At 41.2% G+C, this 12,501-nt stretch overlaps 1 protein-coding gene across 5 annotated transcripts in view; it reads left to right on the forward strand.

Annotated features, from left to right (window-relative positions):
- The window catches only part of sdk1b (sidekick cell adhesion molecule 1b), a 231,808-nt gene that overhangs the window by 194,525 nt on the left and 24,782 nt on the right, over positions 1–12,501 (forward strand). For all 5 annotated transcript variants that reach the window (XM_071505374.1, XM_071505372.1, XM_071505373.1 and 2 more), the window contains 5 exons: positions 1,420–1,660; positions 1,950–2,065; positions 5,020–5,206; positions 6,218–6,316; positions 8,916–9,110. In XM_071505374.1, the coding sequence (XP_071361475.1) occupies positions 1,420–1,660; positions 1,950–2,065; positions 5,020–5,206; positions 6,218–6,316; positions 8,916–9,110 (838 nt within the window). The remainder of the gene's footprint in view (positions 1–1,419; positions 1,661–1,949; positions 2,066–5,019; positions 5,207–6,217; positions 6,317–8,915; positions 9,111–12,501) is intronic.

Here is a 12,501-nt window from a genome sequence, read left to right on the forward strand (position 1 = left end):
GAAATGAGAGTGGAAGCAAGTTGAAAAGGATGACGGCAGGTGAATAAGACAGGGAAAAGCTGGTGGTACAGAGCAGGATCAGGAGCTGGGATGTCAAAGCGAAGAAAACAGTAAAAAGTTTTTAGGATGTACTATAGAGTTTGACATGTTATATAAATAACTATATTCTTGAGACATGCAAAATGCTTTTTCACCTGTGAGTTAGGAGTATGTGTTTCTGTTTTTGTTTATATCACACTATGAGACCTAAAGTTGATATTCCACTCTATCCTGGGCCTTTTTTTTTTTGATACAACCATTGGAGGGTACCAAAGTTCAAAATGTTGAAATTTTAAAGGCCCTCGAAACATGTTTTCTCAGTCAGCTTGTTACTATGAGTGACGGGATCCTGCACCAGCTCACAGTCTTTTGTTAAAAAAAGTTTTGTCTGTGCCACGTGACAGATTTCTGTCTTGTATTTTTTGCACTTGCTTTTCTCACTGGTTTTAAGTGGGTGGAGCTGATTTAGTTAAGGTGATGTCACATATTTCCATGAAACCCAACACCAGACTTCTAAATCTAAAATCTGACAGTTGTCACATTGTTTGTTTGTCAGTAAAATCTGATGGAACCACTCCTACACAGTCCTGATGAAGCAAATCAGTTCATTTTTTTGAGTGATTGTTGCTTATTTAGTCACAAATATTTTATGATACAGTGAAATACATACGGGCCAAATGCATACTTCTCTGAGGGCCTGAAGTCATATTAAATACATTCCTCGGACAGTATCACTCCATGTTAGTTATGAGGAACTGTTACATTGTTTCATAGAGCGTTCGAGAAGTGTTTTATTATCATCGTTTTATTAAATCACGGTTTTACCAAAATTGGCTTCTCATTCAATCTTCCTTTCAGCTCTTTTTCTATATGGATGGTTCTTCTTCCATTAATCAGAGTCAAAATTAATTAATTTCAGTGCGGCACACGGTGGCCAAATGCTGACACATTATAAGATACATGCAGTTCAGGATTGGCACACTGACCCTCATCTATTAAGATATTGTGGAATAAACTGCACAATATTAAAAAAAATCTGCAATGGTAATTATCTTGAAAAAGTATAGACATTGTGTAGCACAGAAACAAGTTTACTCTGAAACACTTAGATTTTTTTAAACATTTAAGTTAACACCTTATATATAGTATAAATAGACATATTAATATAGTTTTAATAATATAGTGTTTTGTCTGTGAAGTATGGCCATGACGACAATAGACTAAACATAAACTCACTACTATAACCCATGCAAAGCGAAAGAACTGTTCCCTCATTATTTCTATGTTCACATGTGCATGTCAAATAAGACGGATAAACAGAAAACACGTCTTTCTAATTTGTTCTTTTTCTCCCACCTCTCGCTCTTCGTTACCCTCTAGCCTCTTCCTGAGTCTGAGTACAACAGCAGCCCAGAGACTGTGGGCTACAGGCTGCGTGTGTGGAGGACAGACGGACAAGGGGAGGACAGGACTGAGGATGTGGAGGGGGCAGGGGGGGCCAGTGAGGCCACAATAGAGGGCCTGAATCCCTGGACCCGATACCAGGTTCAGATACAGGCTTTCAACTCCATAGGACCTGGACCGTGGAGCAACACTGTTTCTGCAAGCACTGCTGAATCTGGTACAAACACAGACCTCATTCACTCCTGTTTCCTGTTTGCTAGTGTCCAACAGAGCGCACCTCTCTCTGCCCGCCACGCACTCCCTCCACTCCAGCGAGGAGAGGAGTGACGGAGAGAGTGAGGGGGGCGGGGAGATGATTGACACAAAATCGAAGGTTGGTTTAAAGAGTGAAGTTGCACTAAGCTCTGTGTGTGTGTGTGTGTGTGTGTGTGTGTGTGTGTGTGTGTGTGTGTGTGTGTGTGTGTGTGTGTGTGTGTGTGTGTGTGTGTGTGTGTGTGTTTCCCTAGTTCCATCTGGATCTCCATTGAACATAACTGCTGAGGCAGTGAGCTCCACCCAGATCCTACTCACTTGGTCTCCTCTCCCTCAGGCTCAGAAGAATGGAGTCATACTTGGATATAAGGTGTGTAAAACGCCCAAAAACATATACACACAGACACACACAATCCCATCCTGGCATTTTCACTTTACCCCATCAGCCCATTATCACCTCCTCCAACACCTTCTCACACTCTCTCACACAGATGCTCACTGGCATGCACACAAAAGTCTGATATTTGATGAATATGATGTAATGTCCTGTAACTGCTCCAGTTTGCTCTTCTTCCTTTAAAAGCATCCAACTACTGTAGGTGTGGCTTTGAGGGGGGGGCTTAATGTTTAATACCCTTTCATAAAACATCTTATATCTCATTGTAGTTGAAACAATGGCTGGATTATATATTTATGAAAAATTGAGAATAATCCACAAAGCCTGTGGATTTGGGAGAGTCTTTTTAAATTTTGAAAAATAATCTTTAGTTTGGTATTATAAGATGATGTGTTGAGTACACATGTATGATTTCAATATGCTATGGAGATTCTGCATTAAAGCTTTAGCAACATTTCCTACAATCCATCCATATCTGCTAAGTTAGAGCCTGTCCTTTTCTTGTATTTCTCTACAAAGTTTTAGAAGTCTGTCTTGTTGCAACCCCCAATGGTGACGCAGTTGGCATACTCTGATGTGGAGGCTTCTAAAAAAAAAAAAAAAAAGCTAGATAAATACTGTTGATGGTGAAGTGAAAGGTGCACTCATTTTTGCCTGAGTGCACCACTTACTGGCAGTCACACCCCTTCTTTTAAACTCAGTGTAGTTTCACCTGCTTTTTCCGGGCTCCCACGCACACCCTCCAGGGGTTTATTATAATGTACTCCCTTCCCTGTTTGATTTTAAAATAAAGAGAAGACACGTACCCATTGTCTGTATTTTTGCAGTATTGTTTCTCTTGTTCAGTAGCACATATGTAGCACGCCTCAACATCTTTAGAAAGGAAGCTTTAATAAAGCAAAAGCACATGCAAAATATTTTTTTCTAATATAAAAATGCCATTGAGTACAGCTTAATCGCCTCCCAAACAAAATAGAACAAAGCTTTAAAAAGGAGGGGATTTATCCTCAATTTACGTGGACATGGTTGTGCTCTAAATATGTACATCTACAAAAGAAACAGGCTGTGGCTGTGTGATATACACCAGTACCATCCACTATTTTAAAAATGTTTTGCAAAATTCAGGTCATATTATCCACCGTGCCCAAAGCACATCGCACTCCCCATCTGTGTGTTTTCTCATGCACTCCTGAGGCTCACGCTGAGCAGCATGCCTACCATGTTAATAGATGGGAAGTGGCTGCCAACAGCAGCTCTTCAACACCTTCCATCCCCTAGTAGATGCTGTATTGTTCTCCAGCCTCCTGCCACGCACTCCTTATGACTATTTCTGTTTTTAGACACTGAGAACTGACATTTTCCTTCAGCATGGTTTCAAGCAGGGCAGGGAGTTCTTGAAGAAAGAACAGTTCTTGACACACATTCAAATTGTATCCTGTTGCCAATGAAAGCACAGTGTGTGCTTATTGCTGATTTTTTTTAGATGTGGGCAATAGTGTCATTTCAATCGCAGAATCAGTTTTAGTGGTTGCCTCAGTTAAAATATGAGTCTGGTTCTATAATTCTCACATTTAAAGCAAATCCCATAAAAAGACCGAAACTAAGATAATGGCTTCTATAGCCAGAGTCTACTAAAACTGCTTACTTTCTGAGTGTGCTATAAATGTGTACCATGTCCCATAATACAGTGGACAAAGGAGAAGGAGGAGCTGCTCATGGCTGCAAAACATGCTGCAGTTTAATGTCTGTCACTGCATGTATTGGTACAAAACTGTAAACAATGAGCACAGACATGTCTAATAGAGGTTGTAGGCGGAAGTAAACAAACCGCCATACTGAACATTGCATACTGATCAAAATCAGTGAAATAAAGGTTATAATCTAAAAAGTCTTTCAATCAGTTGTACAATTTTTAACAGACAGCTAAATGACTTTCACAGTAAAATCAACTCCGCTGCTACCTGCAGTGTGCTGCTGCCGGCCTGGTGCACTCATTTTTGTCCGAGTGCACCACTTATGGGCAGTCACACCCATTCTTCAACACTCACTGTAGTTCCACCTGCTTTTTCCAGGCTTCCACGCACACCCTACAGGGGTTTATTATAACGTACCCCACTTCTTTGTTTGGTTTTAAAATTAGGTGAGGACATGTACCTTTTGTCTGTATTTTTGCAGTATTGTTTCTCTTGTTCAGTAGCACATATCAGCAGCAACAATTACATTCATTTGCACTCATGTTTCTGGCTATCTCGGGAATGTCCATTAATAACTGTCCTTTCAGCTCTGTTTCGATCTCCACTAAATCCTGAGGGAGCTATCTGGCTCTTTAGCTGCTAAATGCTCCACTTTGTTCACCAGGTAGTCACTGACTTTGTCTGTCTGCAGTTTGGTGGTGGGCAGGCAAACAGTGGGTTTTTTAAAACTTTGTCACAGTGAGAGTGAAGCAGAACGGTTAATCCTGAAGGCCAGAAAACCAAAACACTGGGCTGAAAGTTGCTACAAAGAGATAATTATCGGTGGGTTCATCACTACAAGCAACGCCTTATACACACACAAGCAGTCCTTGCAAGCCATTGTTAAGTATTGTGGCAGCTTTTAAGATTTACATGTTAGTGGGGAACGAACAGGCTTGGGGATGACTGCTACAGGCAGAGGAGGGAAGTCAGAAAATACTGAGAGACTCACTGCTGGTTCTGTTTTTTTTTTTTTTTTTTTTTTTTAAATCTAATCTGTTGACAGTAATAAAATAAAACCAGCTTAATCCTTAAAAGCCACCAAAGTAACTGTAAATAAAGGAGTAAACATATGCAATTCTTACAGAGCTGGCAGAGAGGACTGTAGAATCTGTATTTGTCCACTTTTTATATACATATTTGTGAATGTGTAAGCAAATTTGTGTGTGTGTGTGTGTGTCTGTCTGTGTTCAGGTGTTTTACAGTGAGAAAGACTCAGAAGGTCCCTCCAGTGTTCAGGTGGCAGAAGGAGAGGGGAATCTGTCGCTGCTCCTCAGGGTTCTCCAAAAATACACAGTGTTCGCGCTGCAGGTGCTGGCGTACACACGGATGGGTGACGGCCCTCTGAGCAACCCCATACTGCTCCGAACCAAAGAAGATGGTAGGATCTGTGTGTGTGTGTGTGTGTGTGTGTGTGTGTGTGTGTGTGTGTGTGTGTGTGTGTGTGTGTGTGTGTGTGTGTGTCTTGCTGTGATCACTGACCTTTCTGTCCTGCAGTTTGTTCAACACTTTTGCCTTCTTCTCACCTCTGTGGCTGCTTTTCGCCCCTTTACACCTCGGCTGTCAACACAGCCATCAGCCCGTCTTTCCCCCACTTCACTGATCATCCACTGGGTTCAGTTCACCCATCACACACCCTCCACAGTCTAAACACGGAGAACACTGAATTGTGTAGGTGTATGTTTGTGTTAGTGTTTGCCCATGTGTGCAGATCTCTTCAGACGCAGAGATGTTTTAACCATGGCAGAGGATGCCAGCAACCCAGGCTTGTCTTTCAGAATAATAAAACACAAGCATGCAGGCACAGACACACACACACACACACACACACACACACACACACAGACTCATATACACCACTCATCTTTTATCAAACAGTGTCACGTTTGAAAAGTTTTTCTCATTTCACGATGAAACAAGAACAGGGAAGTCAATTCCTGGCGATGTATAATGAACCTTCTTCCTTTCTGTCAGTCAGTCACACACATACACATTCTGTACATACACACATATAGACACATTAAGTCACGTTGACATGTATTTGGTGGTGTGGAACATATGCTTTTTATCAGGAACAAAGGCAGAGTCGGTGTGAGGTTGAGAGAAAATTACATTTTCTATTTTGTATCTTTTAGAAATGCCTCTTAAAAATGTATGAGACACTCTGTATGAGCGCGCGTGCGCGTGTGTGTGTGTCTGTGGAAGACAGATGCACATACGTCTGTGAGCCTTGGTCTCGTCATACTAATGTATTACAATATAAGTGCTTGATGTTGAGACGTTCTCTCTCATTACAGAACTGAAGTTTGTTTGTGCTTCTCCCTGCTTCTCTTTGTGTATATTATTATAGTTACAATTTCTGCCAACTCCCTTCTCTAATTTTTCTCTCCAGTCCCAGGGCCCCCTGTCAGGATGGTGTTTCCAGAAGTTCGATTGTCATCAGTTAGGGTGGTTTGGCAGCCACCCACAAACCCCAACGGCATCATATTAGGTACAAAAACAAACACACAAACATACAAGACAGAACATATTTGATAATCTGAAGTTTTACCCTTGTAAGTGGCGATAGAGTTATTTTCAGTTTCTGAAGGACAGAGCTCAGCTTACAGAGGGAATGAGTTAGCAGTTTTAAAACACATGAACACACACACACTGCTGTCTGTGTTCTTTCAAGGGAAGGAAGGAAGTAAAAGCCGTAAAATGGAAAAGAGCTGATTCTGTTTTTAGCTTTCAAACAGGGGTCAGCTCTTTCTACTCTCCACTTCACTGCTGAGGTTTGTTGGTATTTATGTATGTGTGCGCGCACGTGTGTGTGTGTGTGTGTGTGTGTGTGTGTGTGTGTGTGTGTGTGTGTGTGTCAAACATCAAGCTTGTACCTAGGAAAAGAGCTATTATCGCTGCTGAAGCAAGACACCTTTCCTAATGCATATATAAACACATTTATAAACACACTGAGATTCACACATATAACTTGTTTCTGAAACTGCAAATCACAGCGTGCAGAATGAATCAGAAAGAACAGATTAATGAAGAGGAAGAGAAGCAAGGTAGAGGCGAAAGGAATGTGAGAGCTGCTGAGCTGGAAAGAGAGAGAACAGAAGGGGAGAGACAGCAGAGAGGAGATCTATGGAGGTGAGAGGGGGGACAGGTGTGTGTGCGTGTGTGTGTCGCACAAAGGGGGAGAGAGGAGTAGTATTTGTCCTCTCAGTGGGGGAGGGAGTCGAGCAGGACAGTGTGAGTGATGTGTGACTGTATTGTAAGAGGGAGGACATTTAGTGCGACACCACTCTGTGACAGAGGGATGAGTAGGAGGGCAAATCTCTCTCTCTCGATCACACAGACACACTAACACAGTCCTGCTGTGTCCTTGCTGAGTGCGCGTGCGTATGTGTGTGCGTGTGCGCATTTATCCAGATACAAATAACTGTAGTGTACCGGTTTCTTTAGCACTCATGACTACCTCATTTCTCCTTGGGTTCTCAACCCATGGGGCACTGACACAGAAGGTGGACAGAGGAGAAACAAGACCACAGAGGCTGCACAATCTAATTTGGCACGAGGCATTTGCGTTTTCACATGACCTCCCTCTGAATATTATACAACCACATGCACATTCACATCGGAGGCAAATAGATGCTGTATCCCATCCTTTGCCAAATACTAATTATAATTCAATTTTGAGTAAATAGTGTCCTCATTCACTAAAGCCACACAAGTAAATACTCAATAAAGTCAGTATGCAAGTTTTAAAAAGTGCTTAATTTAGGGATATACTGGTTTCCCACAGTTCTGCACAAAGCTGCACTTTGCAGTGGCATTTCAAAAGCAGCAGTTTAATGTCTGTCGCTGCACGTATTGCATCACTGGCTGTTAGCACAAAACTGTAAACAACACTGATTTATTGGCAAAAACAGCCAAGACTGTATAGGTTGGAGGCAGAAGTACAAAGAATGTACCATCATTCAAGTATCTTAGGTAGTAGCACTGCAGTTGCTGGAAGATTTTCATCAACACAGACAAGCCCAGTGAGCAATGAGCAAGTAAAAGCAAAAACAAAATATGTTAAGATGCACATTTTGAATGCCTTAAGAAGCAGATACATCATAATGTACATGCTCAGCCTGTTTGTGGAGGGAGGAGATGGGCTCACCCTGACATGACACAGTCACTTTGTAATAAAGATCTAACCTCATGTGTCTGATACTGGCTATGTCCTAATGATATTCAGTACAGAATATAATGCTGTACTCTGACCCAATTGTTTAGATGCAAGAGGATTTGTAGTTTAGCTCTTATCCAATAATCTTCCACATGCTGCGCTCACATTAACATACAATCAGACTATCTGATGAGATTATCAGACACACAACCAGATTATGTGCATCTGAGCAGATTACCACGACAGTTTTACTGTGAACCAATCATATCCGCACACTTGTGAGTTTGTGTGATTTCGTGGATGTGTGCCTGTGTGTATTTGGTGTACAATACAATCTTCATATTAACAGCCTTTGTGAGTGGCCAGTGGCCTGTGGAAAGCTTGGTCGGGGATCAGTGGTTTGAGGTTGTGTTGTGTGTTGAAGGATGTTAGTGTTATTACATGGCCTGCTGCACATGAGACAGAGAAACAGACACAAGCCGCGTCCACCATGGGTCACAGCCAAGGGGACAGAACAGAGGTTGTACGATTATAAAATGTGTGTGTGTGTGTGTGTGTGTGTGTGTGTATAGGGGAATGTCAGTATGTGAGAGTGTTTGATGACAAAATGATGGCTTCCTCTGTAGTTGTCTGATTTTGAAAAAGAGAGTCTCAGGGTTCCATATATACACAGGAAGTAATAGGAAAGAAGTGGAAATGCACAGTTTCAGGAGCTACAGAAAAGCATGTTTGTTTGTGTGTTTTATTGTGGAAATGAGGCTGTGTGGTATGGCATTGTGTAGCTATGTGCAGACTTTTTTCTGTCTCGTATTGTGCTGTCTTTGATTCCTGTGTGCTCTGTGATGTAAAGTAGGCCACAAAAAACACATCCACACGCAACGATGTCTGTCTTCCTCCTCCTCCTCCTCCTTTTCTCCTGTTCTCTCTCCAGGCTACCAGATCTCCTACTGCCTCGACAGCAGGGACCCTCTGCGCTGGACCACAGTGGAGGTGGGCTCCAATGCTCGCCAGTTCACTGTCACGGGACTTTCCCCTGAGCAGACCTACGTGTTCCGACTCACTGCTCGCACCGCCGTGGGCTGGGGCGAAGAACAGGAAGCCCGGGTTGTTACCACAGAACGTAGAGGTGAAGGACACACACACACACACACACACACACACACACACACACACACACACACACACACACACACACACACACACACTTCAGCAGTACTTGGATCTCATTTGCTGTCCCGTCTGTCTGATTCTAACCACTTCTATTAAAACATAGTAGGAACACGACCTTCATGAACATCCCACCTTGCCCAGAAACATCAGGTGCTAAATGTATTGTATCAACAAGCATATATTTGAAGCAAAGTGATATTTTCAGCTTTGCCAGCCGTCTCTCTTCCACTGCTGCTCTGTTTTACCATAATGTGTTCAAGTAAAAAAGCTAATCCTTATGAGGAAACTAAAACTGACGCTGACTGTTTGAAACTGTTTGGCTTAATAAAATACATATCCTAAATTCTGGCAAATTATTGAAGACTTTGTTTCAGCTCCCAAACTCCCAAACCAGTCTCCCTCTCCTTCTTCCAGCCTTACAGATCCAGTTCTGAATTGTTTTTTTTGTTGTACAATAATGAAAAAGAACCAATAAGAGTATCAATAAAGTACCAGAGCGATGAGGAGTAATGATACCCACCCCGGCAGCAGCAGGTGTCAGTAACATTCATAAATACAATTGAGCTATCACCATGACAACTGAGCAAACTATAAGGTTTGTGGTTTAAAGCACTAACAAACATCAGTGCTGGGGGTGGCTTTAGGTGCGAGAGAGCACACACCTGCACCCAGCAGTAATGTTGAGTCAGAGGAGCAACAAACTTGAATCTCTAAACCAGAGAGGACAGACCAAGCTGAACAGTCATCATGGATGCTATTAGTCACACCTGTGTTGAGTCAAAATGTCTGCTATAAAAAAAGGCCTACGGGGACAAATCTTCCGTTATGTTTGCACCAGTCAGTGTGATTTAATTCTGAAACAGTATTAAATCAAACACTAATGGAACCAGTGTAACAAGTGTTTTCGTTTTGTTTCTATGAAGAAAAAAAAATTGCTTTTCTACATTGCTGGATAATTGAACTATAATAATAGGGTGGAAGCTTGGAGGCTTTGAGTAATGACAAGTAAAATGTGCTTTTTCATGCAGCCATCTATATACTTATAATGCATCTCATGTGCCATTTATGCCACAGCAATGTAATAAACTGTAATAAAATTCACATTCAATCATAATGATGCATAAGGAAATATAGGGTGTTCAATCAGATTAGACATGAAATTCTGTAAATGAGCCAATTTTAAGCAGGAGTGACTTGATTAATGTTGTTAATTTTAGCTGTGCTTTTACCTGTTTGCCATTAGAAACAGTGATTGTAATATTTTGTCTTCACTTTTCATATTAACTTTGGTAATAAAATAGATTGGTAAATTGGTCAAATATTATATTTTGTCAACCATTAAGTTAACTTTTACACTAGTACCAGTGCTGGAAGAGTATGGAAAGGTCAGGTGAAGTTTTAGCATTTTAAAATTTTATAATCTCTACTTAGAGGTGTAATGAGTTGTGGTCTATGTGAAGTCCTTGCAGAGATAAAGTTAGGGAAAGAAAATCAAGCAGGAGCTTCAGATGTGGAGCTCAGAAAGGTTATCTGTGCTTCAACAACAAGTAGTTAGTGGTCGGACACGCAGAACCCATTGTTAGTGGGCACCGAACATTGGCACAAGATAAAGAGTATGACCTTTTCAATGTGTGGACATTTTACATACAGAACAAAACGAAATGACATTTTGAAGCTCCAGTGGATGAAGAGCTGCTTGGCAGTAAATGTAGATATTGAAATCAGCAGGTATTAGTCCTCCTGCAGCGGCATAATCAGAGTCAGGAGTTTGAAAAAACTACCTGAGGGTCTGTATAAAGCTGGTCACTTTACTCCACCAGGTTTGATTATTTTTTTTAGAGCAAAGAAATTTGTGGCATTAAGTATGTTGGGACAATCTTCTGAACACACCCAAATTAACTGAGTTGTTGAGTGAAACAACAAGGACGGTTAGCTACTGTCTCATTGCATCATGCACTGTTGCCAAAGGAGAGAACAGATCAGGAGAGTAAGATCTGAAAGCCATAACTTAGATTCCAAACCAAAGTAATTAGTATTGATCAATATCAAAATAGTTAGACTTGCAGCTATGCAATTGCAGATAGCTACTCTAAAATGCTAAAAATGGTGCTAATTTACCTTCAGCATTTTAATTTTAGCTGTCACTGGTCTGATCATAGTGTATAAGTTCAGCAATAAGAGAATTTTAAAAACAGAATCAGAGTTTGACAGTTCATGCCTATGGCGAGATGTGGGAGGCTGAGCAGCGACTGTAACTCTCTCAGGATAATTTTGTCTCTTAAAACCTGAAACAGATGTATTTCCTGCAAGACACTCAGTGGCCAGAAAGGAGGAACAGCTTTTTATAGTGTCTTGATTTTTAAAGAGGTGAATTGAGTGAGAAGTGCAGTTCTTTTCATTCCATTTCAAACAAATAAAAAGTCAAGTTTTATCCCCCTCAGATTCAGAGGTCGTGACGCTTTTATCTCGTCTTGAGGAGACTTCTGCACCTCTCTTCCTGCTTCAATCAACTGCTCTCATGTCTTCAGCTTATTTCAAATGCAACAGCCATTTCAACTGAAAGCAAATGAAGATTCACTAATACGCCAAAGGTTAGAATGAAGCCAGGCTCCGACTACAGGAGTATCCCTGATCTTCCCCGTGAAATGGTCACTGCTCTCTGATTGCTCCCTCTGGGACTATAATCTTAATAATATCCTTCAGTGTGTAATACGCCATTATTTCCATTTTCATTAGAGAGAAGATCTGTTAAATTTCTCCTTTTGTGAGATGCAACCCAATTTCAAAATCAGTTAGGATTTTAAAAAGCCTGTTGTCTGAGCCGGGCCTTACACCACTGAGAGAGAGTGAAATTTAAATGATCATGAGATCAGGATGATCATTAAAATCTGACTGAATCTGAAGATTTCAGAGTTCTGCCTTAGATGTAGGCTACTGGTTGTGTTTATTTGGACTAGGTAGTACAGGTGTTTTGGGTTGCACCACATGAATGAAAACAGGAGACGGTATCATACTGGAAATACTGACAGAGGATGCCAAGTAATGGATCGCAGTGTTACGCTAACAGAGAAAACAGCAGGAAGAAAATTGTCTCAAATTGACTGGCAGTCGGTAAATTTGTTTTATTACCAAATAAACCAGAAAACTAACAACTAAGAGTGGGTTGTAGACAGTGGAAGGACATGTTTACTTAAAAACAAGGCAAGTCTTTTTAAAGGATTTGTTATTGTTTCCCCCAGTACAAACAGAGAGTATCTTGGGATTAGTAGATGAAATGTATTAACCAATGCTTATTTGCCTTCTGTCAACGTCTGCATTAGATTCAACTTTTTTCCCCCGAACAATCA

This window comes from Trachinotus anak, unplaced genomic scaffold, assembly GCF_046630095.1.
Source record: "Trachinotus anak isolate AG129_WGS33_773 ecotype Australia unplaced genomic scaffold, CSIRO_AGI_Tana_v1 ptg000019l, whole genome shotgun sequence".
Classification (NCBI taxonomy): Eukaryota; Metazoa; Chordata; class Actinopteri; order Carangiformes; family Carangidae; genus Trachinotus; species Trachinotus anak.